A 19,457-nucleotide genomic window follows, 5' to 3' on the forward strand; every position below is an offset into this window, starting at 1 on the left:
GCGGAAAGGAGGCCGGAGTTCCACTCAAAATGAAAAGCGTCTCCGACCGAGTGCCGCCTTGGAAAACTCCAACGCGAAAAACAGCTGGCATTGCACGTTCTCTGTGGAGGCGAACAGATCTAACCAAGGCTCTCCCCACTGCTGAAAGAGATCTTGCGCCACCTCCGGATGGAAACGTCATTCGTGATCGGCTGTGCATCGACAGCTGAGTTCGTCCACTCTGCTGTTGAGAGAACCCGCCATATGTTGAACCACCAGGGTAATGCCCTGATGTTCCAGCCATGTCCAGAGACATAGGGCCTACTGACAAAGGGTCCAGGACCCTACTCTGCTCTGGTTGTTGCAGTACCACATGGAGGTAGTATTGGCCGTGAACAAATGAACTTTCCCTTTGAGAGAGGGAAGAAACTCTTTCAACTCAAGCTTGATTGCCTGGAGATCCAGAAGATTGATATGGAGCCCAGACTCCGCCGGAGACCAGAGGCCTCTGATGTCTGCCTCTCCCAAGTGGCATTTGTCACTATAGATAGATTTGGTTGGGGAAGGGAGAGGGATTTGCCATGGACCCAATGTGGATTTGAAAGCCACCACTGCAGGTCTTTCGCAGTCCCCTTTGAGATCTGGACCATATTGGAGAGATTCCCCTGATGCTGCGCCCACTGGAACTTCAAGTCCCACTGCAGAGCTGCATATGCCATCTGGCATGTGTCACTAGCAGGATGCACAAGGCCATGAGGATCAGCAACCTCAGAGTTAGTCTCACCGAAACCCAAGACAGAGGCTGAAACATCGATATAATAGCCTGAATATCCTGGACTTGCCGTTTGGGAGGATACGCCCAAGACTGCACTGTGTCCAGAACAGCTCTGATGAAAGGGAGCATCTGAGAGGAAGCCAGGTGTGACTTAGGCACATTTATAGTGAACCTCAGCATGTGCAGGAGGTTCGCCGGAGTCTGAAGGTGGGAGACAACTTTATGGGGCGAGTCCGCCTTCAACAGCCAGTCATAGGAGACTGATATCCCTAACCTGCACTGATGAGCTGCAACCACCGCCATCACTTTCATGAACACCCGAGGGATGCTGGTAAGGCCGGAGGGGAGCATGGTAAACTGAAAGTGTTCATGACCTACCACAAATGGTAGGTAACATCTGTGGGCAGGCAGGATGGGGATGTGGAAATAAGCTGCAAGTCCAACGCTACCATCCAGTCTCCTGGGTCTAAGGCAGACAGAACCTGAGCCAGGGTGAGCATTTTGAATTTCTCCTTCTTGAGGAAGTAGTTGAGGTCCCGAAGGTCTGGGATACGACGTAAGTCCTTGTCCTTCTTCGGCACTAGAAAGTAGTGGGAATAACAACCACAACCTACTTCGGGCATAGGGACCTTCTCTATAGCTCCCTTGGCCAAGAGAGCCGCTGCTTCCTGGTGGAGAAGTGCCAAATGATCCTCCGGGAGTTGGCTGAGCCATGGAGATATGGCTGGTGGAGCAGATTCAAAAGGGAGGGAGTAGCCCTTTCGAACGATCTACAAAATCCACCTGCCCATAGTGATGGAGTCCCAGTGGAGCAGGTGATGACGAATCCTGCCACCAACTGGAAGGGAGCGAGGGGATGGACTAGGAGAGTTTAAAGGTTGCAGCGGGGGCAGAGGTGGACTGGGCAGACCTCTGGTTCCCTATCCCATGCCTGCGTGGGATTCCGCGTCCCTGGCCACGCAACGGCTGAACAGCATAGGTGGCATGGTGGCTGGGCGGGGGATGCGACAGGGAGTCCCTTCTGTGGCCACAAAAGGGGTGAAAAGCGGACTGCGGGGGGCAGAGGAAAAACCAAGGGACCGAGCCGTAGCCTGGGAATCCTTGAATCTCTCCAAGGCTGAGTCAGTTTGATGACAGGAGTCATCAAAGGGCATGTCCATGAGGAACTGTTGGACATTCCCAGAAAATCCAGAGGTACGCAACCAGGCCTGGTGTCACAAAGCCACTGTCGCAGCAACCGATCTGCCCAGAGAGTCGGTCATGTCCAGCCCACATTGGATTGTGAACTGCGCCGCATCTCTCTCATCGTTGACAGCTTCGGAGACAATAGCATGGGCCTCCTATGGAATCTGTGACTGGACTTCGGCAACCGTATCCCACAGAGAGTGGGTATAGCGGTCTAAAAGGCATGCAGTGTTTACAGACTGTAGCGCGAGACTGGAGGAAGAAAACAACATCTTCCCAAATTGTTCCAGCCTTTTTGATTCCCTATCCGGGGGTGCGGAAGGGAATTTGCCTGAAGAAGAAAAAGAGTGGATGACAAGACTCTCAGGTGTGGGGTGTTGGGACACGAATGTAGGGTCGTTCGGAGAGGGCCGATGGCAGCGGGCGATAGTCCTATTCACAGGAGCGCCTGTGTTGGGTTTGGACCAAGTACCCAAAAGGACATAGGTGAGGGCTTCATTGAACGGTAAAAAGGGGCTCACATGTTTAAGCTACTGGTTGAAACACCTCTGTCAGGAGGTTGAATCTGACCTCTACAGTAGGAAGCTCAAGGCCAAGGAACTCGGCCGCCCTACACACCACCATAACATAAGTCGCTCCCTCCGCCGTAGCCATGGTAGGAGGAGACAGCATGCCAGCGTCTGGAGAAGGGTCCAGTCCACTGGTGTCACCCAATTTCTGTGCCTAGTCCAAAGATGGGTCATCCTGTGTAGGAAAATGGCTCCCTGTTGCAGTTAGCTCCCACTTTCTGCCTGATATTGATGCTGACTTGATTAAGAAGGGTCCTGGGACCCTGCTAACCAGGCCCCAGCACCAGTGTTCTTTCACTAAACATTTACCATTGTTTCCACAATTGGCACACTCCTGCCACACAGATAAGTCCCTTGTAAAAGGTACCAGTGGTACTAAGGGCCCTGTGACCAAGGAAGGTCCCTAAGGGCTGCATGTGTTGTGCCGCCCTAAGGGACCACTCACCTAACACATGCACACTGCCATTGCAGATTGTGTGTGTTGGTGGGGAGAAAAAGGCAAAGTCGACATGGCATCCCCCTCGGGATGCCATGCACACAAAATACTGCCTGTGGCATAGGTAAGTCACCCCTCTAGCAGGCCTTACAGCCCTAAGGCAGGGTGCACTATAGCACAGGTGGGGGCATAGCTGCATGAGCAATATGCCCCTACAGTGTCTAAGGCTATTAGTAGACATTTTAAGTATATTGTGGCCATATTAAGTATATGGTCTGGGAGTTTGTCAAAACGAACTCCACAGTTCCATAATGGCTACACTGAACACTGGGAAGTCTGGTATCAAACTTCTCAGAATAATAAACCCACACTGATGCCAGTGCTGGATTTATTAAAAAATACACACAGAGGGCATCTTAGAGATGCCCCCTATATTTTACCCAATCCTTCAGTACAGGACTGACTGGTCTGTGTCAGCCTGCCACTGAGATGAGTTTCTGACCCCCTGGACTGAGAGCCTTTGTGCTCTCTGGGGCCAGAAAACAAAGCCTGCACTGGGTGGAGGTGCTTCACACCTCCCACCTGCAGGAACTTTAACACCTAGCAGTGAGCCTCAAAGCCTCTGGCTTTGTGTTACAATGCCCCAGGGCTTCCCCCCGGATACAGCCCCCACTTTTGGCGGCAAGTCTGGGGAGATAATGAGAAAAACAAGGAGGAGTCACCCCCTCAGCCAGGTCCACACATAAGGTGACCAGAGCTGAAGTGACTTCCTCCTTGGAAAATCCTCCATCTAGTTTTGAAGGATTACCTCCCAATAGGATTAGGGATGTGCCCCCCTCCCCACAGACAGGAGGCACAAAGAGGGTGTAGCCACCCTCAAGGACAGTATCCATTGGCTTCTGCCCCCAGACCTGAACACACCACTAAATTGAGTATTTAGGGGTGACCCTGAACCCAGAAAATCAGATTTCTGCAACCTGAAGAAAGAGGGACTGCTGAGCTGAAAGCCCCATAGAGACGACGGAGACGACAACTGACTTGGCCCCAGCCCTACCGGCCTGTATCCAGACTCTAAGAACCTACACAGCGACGCATCCAGCAGGACCAGCGACCTCTGAGGATTCAGAGGACTGACCTGCACCTAAAGGACCAAGAAACTCCAGTCGACAGCAGCTCTGTCCAAAACTGCAACAAAGAAACCATCTTTAAAGAACACTCCAGCCTCACTCCGGAAGCGTGAGTCTTCATACTCTGCACCCAACGCTCCTGGCTCGTGTCAAGAAGAACTAACACTGCAGAGAGGACCCCCAGGTGACTCCAACAATGTGGACACCCTGAGCCAACCTCCCTGCACCCCCACAGCAACGCCTGCAGAGAGGATCCAGAGGCTCCCCCTGACCACGACTGCTCGTTAACAAAGGACCGAGAGGAACCAACTACTGGTGCACAAGTGACCAGCAGGAGGCCCTCATACTAGCCCAGTCGGTGGCTGGCCCGAGAAGCCCCCTGTACCCTCTGCCTGCATCACCAGAGTGACCCCCGGGTCCCTCTACTGATTCCAACACAAAACCCGACGCCTTGTTCACACACTGCACCCGGCTGCCCCTGAAGGCGTATTTTGTGTGCCTGTTTGGGACCCCCCCCAGTGCTCTACAAAACCCGCCTAGTCTGCTCCCTGAGGACACAGGTACTTACCTGCTAGCAGACTGGAACCGGAGCACCCCTGTTCTCCATAGGTGCCTATGTTATTTGGGCCCTACTTTGACCTCTGCACCTGACCAGCCCTGTGTTGCTGGTGCTGGGTTGGGGTTGACTTAAACCCCCAAAGGTGGGCTGTCTATGCCCAGGAAACTGAACTTGTAAGTGCTTTACTTCCCTGAGAAACTAACCAATACTTACCTCCCCCAGGAACTGTTGATTTTTGCACAGTGTCAACTTTTAAAATAGCTTATTGCCATTTTAGCCAAAACTGTATACATTGCTGTTTTAATTCAAAATTCCATACTTACAAATGTGAAGTACCTTACAATTACAATTTATGTACTTACCTAAATTCTGAAGCTTGTGGTTCTAAAATAAATTAAGAAAAGAAAAATGTTCTATAAAAAAACCTATTGGCCTGGTGTTAAATCTCTGAGTGTGTGTTCTCATGTATTGCCTGTGTGTGTACAACAAATGCTAAACACTACCCTCTCTGATAAGCCTACTTCTCTACCATACTACCACAAAATAGAGCATTAGTATTATCTACTTTTGCCACTATCAACCTCTAAGGGGAACCCTTGGACTCTGTGCACACTATAACCCACTTTGAGATAGTATATACAGAGCCAACTTCCTACATCCTGGTATTCATAGGGGTCCAGGGATCCCTCAAATCCTTCACAGAATTCGCAACCATAGGAAAAAGACTCCAAATCCGACCTGGGTTGAATAGGCACCATCAAAGACAAAGGCGGCGTCAGCCAACGCCGCTCCGAGTCGTCGGGGATAAGGATTTGGTTGATGGAGATAGTGGGCACTACCAATGTCGGGAGCGTCGACAATCGCCACAGCGCCAGGGAAGGTCTCAATGGTGTGACCGGTGCTGGTGCGGATCCGTGAGTGGATCCGGAGGGGATCTCGGTGGCCGGAGCCGTGGCCACCGGCGCGGAACCCAAAGGCCCCTCAACTGAACCCCTGGGGCCCGAACGCGCTGTATCGGGGCCGGCTCGCCCAAAGATTAGGCACATGGCCTCATAGAATTCTTTAAGTTGGGCTAGAGTCGCTCCGGCTACTGGAAACTCAGGGAAGCGCGGAGCGGACCCAGACAAAGGCTCTGAGGACAGAGGCCTTGAGCGTTGATGCTCCACCCGCATCATGTCAGCCAAGCGACGGGGCGAAGTCGGAGAGTGATGAGACCTCTTCGACAACTTCTTTTTCTTACCTGCAACCGAATATTTTGAGGACGATGAGTCCTTCCTCTCGATCGAGACCGGAACCTACACGGAGTCGAGCGCCGGGCCGCCATGTGTTTGAGGGACCACTCCCTCAAGGCCTTCAGGTGCATGGCCAGGCACTCGGAGCACAACTTCGGGTCGCGGTCGCGCTCGAGACACTACAAACAAACCTGATGCGGATCTGTCACCGACATCATGCGGTGACAGTACCTCGCACGGCTTGAAACCGTTCTTCGGGGACATCCTCTATGCACCAAAAGCTCACTAGAAAAGTCGACAAAACAGTCAAAGAGATACCATGGTAGCTCGCTACAGATCACTGCGTAGGGTGGAAATAAAAGAACTAATGTCACTGAGCTGAAGCAGCATCTATGTACTACTCCTTATGTCATCACTGTGACTACGACGACCGCGGAGTCGACTGACGCCACCTACCGACATGCAAGGGTATTGCTTGAAGAAAAATCTCTGGATCCAGTCTGACGCCTGGGGGAAATTCTAAGGTAAGGAATCTGCAACTAGAAGTCTCTATCAGATATTGCCCGTGGCCCCACCTCCCCTGAAAAATAAAAAGGATAATAAACACCATTTATTTTTCATTTTGGAGCTCCTGCTGCTGGTGTGGGGGCAACACTGGAGCCACACCTGATCACTATTCACCAGACAACATTGACATGCACGGTTATTTGTTAGCAAACACCATTAATTCAGAAATGTCTTTATCTTTAGGTCTTTTTTTAAACCGCTACTTCCAATGTGATAAGGTGCCATCTTTCCAAACACTTCAATTTTTTTGCAGTCTCAGCTTGCCAAGTCCTCCTCATAGGACATGCCCATGTATGGAACCATCTTTTGGAGTGTGACAGTGATCTAACAAAGTATACAAAAAAGACTAAAACTAATTCACAAGAGATGATAAAATCACTAACTGGACAACATAATACAAAGAAATACACTTCATGACCCACAGGGCGAATCTGTGTGGTACAAAATACACCATTAACTAAGTCATGCTTTTGAATAATTTGTACATGGCAAGACACCTGACCAAGTCTGCAGATCTACCCCTGATGAATGATGCATTTTATTAAGAAAAAAAGAGTGTCAACTGTTTGATTTAATGGTTATGGAGTGGTTTAAATTGAGGGCAGATTAGCTGAGCCAATATTAGGATCACATTCAATTTAACAGGCAAGTAACTTGAGCGACAGGTCACCCACTTGAAGGTCTAAAAAAATAATCCATGGAGCATTAAACCTTTCTATTCAAATAACAGGAAACTAGTATAATTTCAAGAGTAGACACATCTACTACACAAATGGAAATAAACAAAAACTAACTCATATTGAAAACATATAATACTCGGATGCCCAGCACTCACAAGGAAATCGAAAATGTCATTAGAAAGATGGTCCAGAAATTCATTTTTTTTTTAATCTGCATGTGTTAACCTAGACTATTGGGATGTAGGATTTGGATGCAGTAACCTACATCCTTTCCTGCCCCAACTTATAAGAGGTCTGAAAACCACATTTACTCATACCACTTAGAGTAACTAAAATCATTACAGAGTGAAATTTCCTGAATTTGCTAAGCACGATCAGCAATATTGGAACTGGTTTACCCATTGAAATCATACTGCAACGCCACAGATTCAACATTGCTTCTTCAATACACTTCTCCTAGGATGCTCCCTTGATCAAAACAGAGCATTTATTGTGGGGGAATGGTTCAAAGAAATCTACCTGCGGTTACATACATGATTTCTAAGTTGTGCAAAGTCTGCTGGCTTTCACAGAGTTAAATATGCCACTGGCTAGATCAATGTGAACTGAGCTGTGATAAATATCGTATTTTGCAAGCTTTTCTATTATTTGTGGTATTCTTTTGTGAAATCCCAATTATACGACCTAAAACAAAAAAAAAAAGCCAAGTCATGTACTTGTAGACACCAGGCACATTCGATGTTTTATATATGTCCATAGTCAATTGTCTGCTGCTAGAGGCTATGCAAAATGTGTTGAGTGGTGAAGTGACGTGAAAACGATAAGGAAAAAAATGGATCAGGTTATGTCAACACTTTTATATTAAGACTGGTGATATTAAAGTTGCAATACTTTAAATGATGCTCGCTTCAGTAACTGGTTGAACAGGTACACTTTGTGGTAAAATCATGCAAAAGGATACAACAACAGGAAAGAGCACTGTAGGCCTCGAACAGGTGGGTGGCTATATCCAGCCTCTTGGAATCAACAGATTGCTGGTTGTTGACCAACGCTAACTTGTGCAAATTTGGAAGAACAACTGAGGGGAAAAACATTTATTTAAAAAAATCATTATAATGTTTTCAAAAGGTTAGTACAATATAAAAAGTAAAACCAATAGTTTTCAATAATTAAAGTCCTTGTCATATGTTTATGTCCTGTGAGGATCTACACGCACTTTGAACTCTGTCTGCTTTCTGTGATGCCAAGTTGCTGACTTCTGCACTCACAGGATAGGGTTAGAACACATAACATTCCCAGCACGTTGATCTTTCAATATACCTTTACATTCCTGAGTGGAAACAAACAGATACAACTGCACTGGTGATAGTCTAAATCACAGAACCTTCATAAAACGTCCTATGCAGGTCTTGCTCAATATCTAAATTAGATCAAAATCAATACATTACCTGGTGCTATGAATCAGTTAAAATCTAATACCGCACAATAAATTAACTGATTCACTGAAGATACTCAGAATGCATTGTGTTGAATGCACAGAACATGAAATTCTATGGTTAAGAGAATGCACCCATTCGCCCACGTATTTAAGTTTGCGCTACTTAACCAGTAACACTTATTCCTCACCCATCACCCACAATATCTCTTTCTACACAAAAGGAAAATCTCCATGAATGGATGGATACACATAGACATACATACTTATTTATTGAACACTTTTTCTACTGCTACTCAATGCAACAGAGGAAAACTATTCTTCCTAAAGTATAATCATTTTTTTGAAGTAAATCAAAGTTCACTACCAGGTCTGTGATACACACAAATGTATGTTTTAAAAAAAAGGCATAACGACCCTAATTATGTGGCAGGCATTATTTAACAAACATTGGCAAAGCCGAAGATCTCACCTATGCAAGAGTTATTGGCTTAGCCATGCTGTACTCCAGAGTGGCTGCTTTTCAGTATGGCTAAAAGTTAGTGGCATAGAAGAGAGTGGCATGGAGTGTCGTAGAGTGGAATTGTGAAGAGTGGAATGTTGTTGAGTTGAGTGGCAGAGTGTTGTGTATTGGAGTGGCGTAGAGTGGCATAAAGTGGACTAGTGCAGAGTGTTGCAGGGTATAGTGGAGTAGAGTGCAGTGGCACTGAATTCAGCGGCATACAGTGCAGCATAGTAGAATGCAGTGGCGCAGATTGGAGTGGTGCATAGTAGAGTGGAGTGGTGCAGAGTAGAGTGGAATGGTGCAGAGTAGAGTGGAATGGTGCAGAGTAGAGTGACTTAGAATGCAGTGGTGCAGAGTGGAGTAGCGTAGGGTTGAGTGATGCAGAGGGAAGTGGCGTAAAGTGCAGTTGTTTAGAGTGCATTGGTATATAGTACAGTGGTAAGTGTGGAGTACAGAGGCGTAGAGTGTAGTGGCATAGAGTAGATTGAAGTGGCCTAGATTGGAGGGTGCAGAGCAGAGCTCAGTTGCGTAGCGTGGCAAAGAGTGTAATGGCGTAAAGTGGTACAGAGGGTAGTGGTGCAATCAATCAATCAATCAAAAACATTTATAGAGCGCACTCAAGGCGCTTGGGGGGTTAATTGGGGGGGAGAGGGGTTAAGGGGGGGGCAATGAGGGTCACTGTTCGAACAACCATGTCTTGAGGTTCTTTCTGAAGAGCAGGAGGTCTTTGGTTTTGGGGAGGTTGGTGGGGAGGGAGTTCCAGGTTTTGGGGGCGAGGTAGGAGAAGGACCTGCCTCCTGTGGTGGTGCGTTGTATGCAGGGGACTGTGGCTAGGGCGAGGTCGGCTGATCGGAGGTTGTGTGTGGGAGTGTGGAATGTCACTTTTTCGTTGAGGTAGGTTGGGCCAGTGTTGTGGAGGGATTTGTGTGTGTGGATGAGGATCTTGATTGTGATTCTCTTGTCTATGTGGAGCCAGTGAAGGGATTTGAGGTGTGGTGAGATTCGTTCGTGGCGGGGGAGGCCAAGGACGAGGCGTGCGGCTGTGTTCTGGATTCTCTGGAGTTTGCGTTTGAGTTTGAGTGTGGTGCCGGATTAGAGGGCGTAGAGGGTGCAGAGTAGATTAGAGTGGTGTAGACTGCAGGGACAGAGTTGAGTTTTACAGAGTAAAGGGCATTGGCATATGTAGGAAAGTAGGATCTTTCTGACACAGTAACCCTCATTCTTTCCCTAGTGTCAGTGTGTTTTGTCTGTATTACACTGGGATACTGCTAACCAGGGCCGCAGTGTCAGTGTTCTCTTCCCTAGATTTAGTTGGTAAGCAACTTTTACACCCCACAATTGGCATACTGGTGTACCCCTGTGTGAAATGCTGCATGTACATTTCATCCCAGATATAAGGTTCACCTTATATCATGGTCACTGCACTCTGACCCTATAAGTCACCCCTAAGGTATGCCCCTCAGCCCAAGGGCAGGGTGCATGGTTCTAATTGTGAGGACAACCCTGCATGAGTAGAGGTGCCCCTACTAACCTCAGACTCCATTTCATTTTCTGGGCTTTGTAAGTGCAGGGAAGACATTTTAAGGTATGTAGTGGACACTAGTCATCATGAGATGTACAACTACATAATGGCTTCACCGAACCAAGTCATGTTTGGTATCACACATGTTGGAAGCATGCAACTACACCGATTCCAGTGTTAACTGCTTGATACCATGTACTGTGTTGGTTCCTTAGAGGACCCTCCATGTCTGCCTGTGCAGCTTACAGGGTCTGCAGGCACACCAGTGCTGCGCCAACCACAGACACTGTTCTGCCCTCCTGCTGCTGAACTTAACTCGGGCAGGGGAAGACAGAACAAATAATTTCTTGTAGAGTAGAGGTGTTACTGTCTCTCCTTTAGATATAGGTGCCTCTGGCCTAGTGTGGGGCTGCTCCTAAGCACCACCAGAATGGTATAAAAGGCACATTTGGTGTTCTCCTTGCATAAACCTGTTTACTCCCATGGGGGAGCCTCCGTCTCCCACTCTGGCACAAAACCATACAAAGGACAGGGGAGTGACCACTACCCTGTCTAGCTCCTCCCCTAGGGAGGAGCCCAGAGCTCTACCAGGTGGCCACTTAATTCTGCCATCTTGGAAATGAGATGAGCAGAGGCCCCTGTGAGTATCTGACAGGGGCGTCCACTAGATTAGAGTCCCTGACTCCCCCTTGATAGGTGGGTCACTGCAAAAGCTGTCCAAACCCCTTCTTTGGTTACTTAAGGGCTCCCCTGAGGGCGGAATTCTAGATCTGTCTGCAAGAGTAAGATTTGTTTGCAAGACACTTCTGCAACCTGGACACTGGAATTGCTGATGAACGTTGCCAGGAGCCAAGGCAAGACTGCACCGAGTAGGAGGGCTCCTACTGCAACTTTGTCCACATGCATTTCAAGGACTCTGCAACGTCCGTGGACGTGCATTCTCCAGAATCACAAGAACTCTGCCTGCACCTAGGACAACAAGAAGAAATCTCCATTGGTGCTTCGCCAGGCACCTCAACAGCGACAACCGGTTTGTGGATCCTACTGTTCCACAGACTCTTCAAGGCTCTGCAACACAGGTGGTGGTTCTGTGGCTCTCCAGAGGTCTGATCTGTTTTCTTTGCTGCTGAGAAGTCTGTGGTCCCTCGCTGGAGCTGCTTGGCCAGAACCCCTGTGCACTGCGTCTGTTTGTCGTTGCCAAGGATGGTTGGCTCTTCAGTCCAAAGACGTCCTAGCTCCAAGAAGCCCCAGCTCCAGTATCACACTACTCCAAAAACAACATCCTCCTGCAACCCCTGCGACGTGGGAATGCAGCTTCATTGTGCTGCTGAGGCCTCACTGTGACTCCCTATGCCTGCTGCCAGAGGGTTCTCGTGGGGTCTCCATCAATTGCTGCTGGCTCTCCTGCTTGATGAGCCCTGACGTACCTACACAGGTTGAGTCCCTTGGACCTTGCTGGTCCCCAAAGCCTGCAACACTCTGTGCAACGTTTTCTTGCATTTGCCAATGCTTGTTGGTGGTCCTGCTGATCACTACCACCCAGCAATTCGACAACTGGAGTGGGACAGCTCATGGACGACTCCTGGGATTTTCCTGCATCACCTGGACACCACAATTTCACTTCCACGACAACCGTCCCTCAGGAAAGCATCTTGACGTAGGTAGGCTATTGCCCTCCTGCACCCCCTGGGCATCTCTGGGTGGTCTGGATGCTGTCCCCTCTTTCCTTAGGTCCTCTTTGTCTGGAATCCATGCCTGGGTTTCACCGACCTGGTCCACGGTCACGTCAGCAGCTAGACAACCAATGTCCCCATTGACTTCAACTGGAGGTTCCAACACAACTTCACCCCTATGCACCTGGGCTCCCTGGTGTAGGTACTCCACTTCTTTGGGTATCCACGAACAGGGCCACTAGTGAACCTCCCTTGTCCCAACTGGTTTCCTCTGGGTCCTTTTGGAAGGGTCCTTGAACATGAAAAAGATGAATTGTGACTTCCTCGTGTTATCTTAAGGACACCTGTCCCGGGGTAACAATGCTGCACACGGGTGCCTGCGGAATACTAGCTACTAACCCTTGGTGTTTTAGTGCTTCCCAATTCCTCAAGATCCTTGGGTGGTAGCCTGGGTTAGTAGTGACTTTCGCATCAAATAATTTTTAGTATATGGTTTGGCAGGGGCCCATGCCATTTTATGCCTTTGCTTACATGTTTCTAAGTATATTTTTGTGTGTATATATATCTCTGGTTAGGTGATATACCAAAGTTAGTTTAGTGCCTGTTTTTTTAATAAATAATACATTATTTTTCTATAGGTGTACACCATATACTGAGCCTAGAGTGTTTAGGCATAGACTGCAGTGGAGCAGAGTGCAGTGGCAAAGAGTGGAGTTGTGCAACAGTGGTGTAGAGTTGTGTGGCAAAAAGTGCAATTGTGTAGAGTAGAATGGCGAACGTGCTTTGGAATAGAGTAGAGTGGCACAGAGTAGAGTAGGTCAGCGTAGTGAAGTGGCATAGAGAGCAGGGGTGTGGTGCGGAGTGCAGGGTCATGGAGTGGTGTAAAGTGGAGTGGTGCAGATTAGAGTGTAGTGGTGTGAAGTGGTGCAGAGTGGAGTGGCGTAGAGTGGAGTATTTATGATGTAGTAATACACTGCCATTACAGACAACAGATTTTCAATGGAAATGACCATTACATTAGCACAGACATACAGTTTTACTAATAAAACTGTATAGTGCACAGACAAAAATCTGTGGAAATTGCATCACCTAGTGTAGTGATTAGGTTTGATCATATTAAATTATTTGTTTCCAACACACTTCAGAAATAACAAAAATTTGCTTAATTTGTGTTCCTAATTATTGTACATTCTGAAATACTTACACAGTTCATGTAAATGCTGTAGTGTGCTAAATCAACCTCTTTCCTACTCCTTGTAATCAGCAAGATTGTCATATAAATCCTCTTACTTTCAAGTTAGAGAAATAAAAGTAAACTAGCGCACTCAGAAGACAGCGTCTGACATTTCACCTCGGTTTTTGAATGCACGGCAAATGTAACAATAAGAACAAGATTTACAAGCCTGTTTACAGAAAGCGAGCAATCAGAGGGATACTGTAAATAGAGTTTGGGCAAGAGAAAGTATTAACACAAGCTGGATAGCCCAAAACAAATAAAGCCAGCAAACGCAAAGCAAGAAAATCTGACTTACAAACCACAAAGCCAACAGCAAGCAAAGGGCAGAATGCATTCCTAGTTCTCTTTTCTGAATGTCCCCAAGAATCTTTAGCAAACCAGACAGCTGTGCTGTCAGGTAGGCTGCAACCTAAAAAGCACCTCTTTTTAAAATTATTGGTTAGGACTCTTCTGAAATGTATTTTAAAATGTAAGTTTTACAGGAAGTTTGGCTGTATTATTTTTTTTACAAATGTTACTTTGACACTGCTGTCTTCTAAAAATTCCCTTGAAAAGTGAAGGGCTGCTTGTTGATATGGCTGGTTTGCAATCTCTACTCTATCTTTCTCTATTTGAGAGTGTACCTATATACCGAGCTTTTGATTTTACAGTATTACATTTTTAAAAGTGATATTCACCGGTATGCCTAAAATTGTGTTATTTCTCCCTTAAAATACTGAGTGATACACAGTCTGTAGAATTACTAATCATGCACTCAGCTGTGCCCTCCCCTGTGTTTAAAAATGAAACAGAAAGTGTTTAGACTCAACACGTGCTGCACAGTATTTCAAGAAGGAGCCTCAGTTCTTATGGCCAACATGCTTGGTGCCTTCTACATTTCAGTCCCCCATCCAAATAATCCTTGCTAATGTCAGCAGGTGTTTTTACTTTTTCAGTACTAGGTACTCATGTCCCCTCCTGACAGGTACCTGGGATGCTTCGCTAGAGGAAGACTGCTCAAAACTAAAATTTCCTGAAAACAGGAATGATTTTTTTTAAGATGACCACTGCTACCTGATTTTTGTGTCACTAGTGCACAGCACTCAGTGAATATTTAACAAATAAAATGTTTTCTTAGGAAGATCCAAAACCTGTAAGGAAACATTCCTGAGTTCTGAGTGTATGTAAGCCTTATCAGTCACACCCCCAACAGACTATATTAGTTTTCTTTTTTTGTAATTTTATGAATAATTGTATTAATATTTACATGTTAACTGACATTTAGTCAGCATACCGTAAAACTTCCCAGTAAGTTGGAACTTACATTCATCTCTAAACCGAGGCTCTGCATTGGGCCCAACTCTCCCAAAAGTCTTTATGATCTCTATATGCAAAGAGTGCTGATCTTGATACTGTGGATCTTCAAGAAAAGAGGCTAACTGCATCTTGACACGCTCCAGTAACTGAAAAAAAAAAATACTTAGATAAAGCAAATACATAAATATAACATTTAGATTAGCATTAGTATGTTTCTAAGACAATAAAAAGTTAAGAACAGTCAAAAGTCAGTTTCTAACTACTTGCAGTAGCCAGCAAATGCATTAACATGAGCAAAAACCTATTAACCCAACGGAAAACCTTGAGGTGGCCAAGTAGTCACATAGTGGTTCATCAGTTCTGCAAAGAAGACAGTTATTTTCACACAGGTGCTGAGTTGTTATCAACTACATACTAGCTTTAGAGTGCACATCACTCATAGCTATAAATAACATAATGACAATGATTAGATAAAACAAGCTAAGGAAAATAAGCTCTAATTAAAACCTAATGTACAATATTATTTTAGGTGGAAAATATGTAAAGACGGAATAAAGACAATTCTTAACAAAATATACAACTTGAGGTACATCAACAAAAAAAGGAATCTAACTTTCAAACCATACTGCAGGCGTTAAAGGTAGGTGAACATGTTTATCACCACTTGAGCCAGGACTAACGTTCTTGAGACTATGGCAATCTGCAGGAGAAACTGGTAAAGAAACAAATGACAGGATTGCATTAACAGCAGCTGGATGATGCTCATCTTGGGTGTCTGCCTTTCATATCTCATGCCTGGATAATGGATTGGCCATTTCGATTAGATGAAAGGTGATCTACTGTTGCATCTGTAACTGTAAGCTACTCCATGCATTTAACTATAGCTATTACATTTGTGTGTCGCAGTTTTAGAACTTTCACAGCTTTTTAATTTATAAGGTTTGGGAATCTGCTTAAAGCAATGCTAGTTACAGACCATCTGTCTGCCAGCGTTAAACAGACAATATTAGATGACATTAGATTCAGAGGGTATACCAATAAAGTTTAAGAATGAACACTTGAGATTTATGATTCAAGGAATTCAATGCTGTAACTAAAATGATCTTGTAGAGTGATATAAAATATATCCAACAACACTCAAGAGAGATACCATTTAAATAAGAGAGCTATCTACAACAAAATATACAACTTGATATACATCAACAAAAAATGAATCTTTATCTTTCAAACCATACAGCAGGGGTTCAAGGAGGGTGAGCATGTTTACAACCACTTCAGCGAGGCCTACCTTTCTTGAGGCTCTGGAAATATGCATATTCCTGGAGAAGAACTTCAATGACAAGATTGGCCATTACGAGCTAGATGTAAGGGGATCTGCTGTTGCATCTGTAACTGTAATTTACTGCATGCATATAACTATAGCTATTTAATGTTATGTTTCTCATTTTTTTGATAACTTTCACAGCTTCTTAATTTATAAGGTTTCGGAATTTGCTTGAAGCAATGCTGATTACAAACTGTCTTCTAGAATTCAACAAACAATATTAGATGGCATTAGATTCAGATGGTATAACAACGTTTAAGCATGAACATTTGCAATTTATGATGCAAATTATTTAATGATGTTACTAAAATGATCTTATAGAGAGAAATGTAATATATTCTACAACATGCAAGAAAGATACCACCCAAATAAGAGAGTCTGAAAGATAGAGTTATCTACAACGTACAAGTCTGAAAAATAGAGCTAAAATTAAAGTGAAAAGAGGGCATTAACCAATAGTACAATCTAATGTATTTTAGAATGCATGTTTTAAATGGTGTAAGTTCCATTTGAGGGTAACTACAAGTGACCAAGTGTAGCTGAAGGCCTCATCTGAGTTTGGAAGACCCTAAACTGGGTGATGTTCCACTATCGCTATCTTTCCATATCAGAGTTTCTCTTTCCCTAGGCTTCCTGCTTTATCCTCATGTTTGTAATAGATGTCCAGTAGGATGCTCCTGTTGAATCTAAACTAAAGGTTAGTTCATTCTGACTGGAATGATGCACGAATAGTGGGATTTATGAGAAGGTGAAACATTCTCCTTTACCCCTTCCTTCCCATTCACTCAGAGAGATGAGTAGATTCACATTTGAGCAGGATAGGGTTGCAAAATGAGTACTAAATACACAGGATGCCATGAATTGAGCTAGTATGGCATCCCCGTGAGACAAGGCCGAGCATGCTTGCTTAATGCTCTGTCTGTACAGAACTTCCAATATGGGCAAACTAAGGAGCTGGGAGTGTCAGATGGCTAGTGACCCAAGAAACCAGAGTGCTGCGAGGCTGGTTTGGTGTGGCTTCTGCATAGTTCACGTCAGAAAGAGCACTGGCAGGGTAGTGATCAGCCAAGATGTGAACCCCACCTTTGTTCATCTGGGTGGCCTCAGCATAGGGGCATCAGACATATATGGATATTCTTTGGACTTACCATAGGGTGCCAAACAGTGATAAACTGGGCGCAGTGTATTTTGGAAATTTGGAAAAAAATGCACGCAAAAAGGCAGTTAAGATAACCTATTATTTGGTTGCAGGTATCATGACTGAGAAGTTTGGAAAAATACCACAACTATATAATCTTAACGTCTGCACATCTTTTGCTGGGCAGCAGACCTCCCTCTCCCTTGGTGGCTGTCCGTGACAACTCGCTCAGCCAGAAGTCTAAGACTTTTTTGTCCCAAAACATAACACTTGTTTTCAAGTCTTCCTCACACAGAAACATTCCTGATGGATACTTCTAACTGCAGATTCCTCACCTTGTGACTACCCCCAATTACCAGATAGGGAACAGAGATTTTTCTCTGCATTTCTCCTGTGCGCCAGCAGGAGCCATCATGTAGCTGAGTACTGGAGGATTAGAATGGAACAGGAAAAGTAGGGTCTTTCTGACATGGTTGCCCCCACTTTTTGCCTGGTGTCAGTGTATGTTGCCTGTAGTACATTGGGATCCTGCTAACCAGGATTTCCAGTGTTGGTGTTCTCTTCCCTAAATTTGGTTGGTACGCATTTCTTACACTCCACAATTGATATACTGGTGTACCCCTTTAAGTCCCTGGTATATGGAACTTAGGTACCCAGGGCATTGGTACACCAGGAGTCCCCCATGGTCTGCAGTATGTATTATGCCACCCATGGGAGCCCATGCAAACTGTGTCTACAGACCTGCCGTTGCAGCCTCTGTGACACAGTGCATGCATCTTTCACCCCAGATATAAGGCTTACCTTATCTTGTGGTCACTGCTTTTTGACCCTATAAGTCACCTCTAAGGTAGGCCCTTCAGTCCAAGAGCAGGGCGCAAAGTACTAAGTGTGAGGATACACAAGCAGAGGTACCCCTACAAACCCCAGACTCAATTTTCTGGACTTTTTAAGTGCGAGGAAACCATTCTAAAGTATGTAGCGGACACTGATCATTACGAGAGATCTAACTACATAATGGTTTCACCGAACCTAGTCATGTTTGGTATCAAACATGTTGGCATCATGCAACTACACTAGTTTCAGTGTTAGTTGCATGATACTATGTATTTTGGGTGTTCCTTAGAGGAAACCCCATGCCTCCCTGTTCAGTCTTGCAGGGTCTGCGTGCAAGCCAATGCTGCCACCGACCCCAGACACTGTTTTGCCCTCCTGCTGCTGAGCCTAACTCTGGCAGAAGAAGACAAAACAAAGAATTTCCTTCAGAGGAGAGGTGCTACCCTCCCTCTCATTTAGAAATAGGTGTCACTGTGCAAGGGGGTTGGAGGGCCTAAGCACCACCAGACTTCTTTGAAGGCCACTTTTAGTGTCCTTCTCCCAAAACCAGTTCCTTCTAGTGCAGGAGCCCCTGTCTCCCGCTCTGATGCAAAACACACAAAGAACAGGGGACTGACCAGCCCGGTCTAGCTCTGCCAGGTGGCCACTTGATTCTGCCATCTTGGAAACAGGATGAACAGAGGCCCCCTGGGAACAGCTGACAAGTCAGTCCAGTTGAGTAGCATCCCTGACACCCCCCCCCCCCCCCACCCTGACAGGTTGGCCACCGCAGTAGTTGTCCAACCCCCTTCCTGAGTTAACGGGCTCCCGTGAGGGTGGGACCCCCAGATATATCTTCACAATTTCTTCTGCGACCTGGACACTGGATTCTGCTTCTTGACTTCGCCGGAAACCAAGACAAGTCTGCAAATGGTAGGAGGGCTCCCACTGCAACTTTGTCCCCAAGCACTATAAGAACTCTGCAACTTCCGTGGACGTGCATTGTCCAGAGTTACAAGGACTCTGCCTGCACTAAGAACATTCAGAAGATATCTCTCTTGGGGTGAAGGAGTCACTCCCCTACAACCGCAGGCATCTCGACGTCTACGAACGGTTTGTGGATCCTGCTGTCCCACTAACTCCTCAAGGCTCGGCAACAGAGGAGGGTGCTCTGAAGCTCTCTAAATGTCTGACCTGTCTTCTGTGCAACAGGGAAGACTGTGGTCCCTTGCTGGAGTTATGCTGGGACGGAACTCCTGTGCACCACTTCTGTTGACGTCACCAAGGCTTGTTGGCTCTTCAGCTCGAAGATCTCCTAGCTCCAAGAAGCCCAGCCTCAAGCAGCACATAGCTCCAAAGTGGACATCCTCCCTGAAAAGTCGGCATCCATCTTCTGTGTGTTGCT

The 19,457-nt window shown here is 46.0% G+C and overlaps 1 protein-coding gene across 6 annotated transcripts in view; it reads right to left on the minus strand.

Moving 5' to 3' along the window:
• The window catches only part of RELCH (RAB11 binding and LisH domain, coiled-coil and HEAT repeat containing), a 1,006,576-nt gene that overhangs the window by 153,870 nt on the left and 833,249 nt on the right, over nt 1-19,457 (minus strand). For all 6 annotated transcript variants that reach the window (XM_069219494.1, XM_069219496.1, XM_069219495.1 and 3 more), the window contains 2 exons: nt 14,785-14,923; nt 8,071-8,187 (listed from right to left, as the gene is read on the minus strand). In XM_069219494.1, coding sequence (XP_069075595.1) covers nt 8,071-8,187; nt 14,785-14,923 — 256 coding nt within the window. The remainder of the gene's footprint in view (nt 1-8,070; nt 8,188-14,784; nt 14,924-19,457) is intronic.

Source organism: Pleurodeles waltl, chromosome 2_2, assembly GCF_031143425.1.
Source record: "Pleurodeles waltl isolate 20211129_DDA chromosome 2_2, aPleWal1.hap1.20221129, whole genome shotgun sequence".
NCBI lineage: Eukaryota > Metazoa > Chordata > Amphibia > Caudata > Salamandridae > Pleurodeles > Pleurodeles waltl.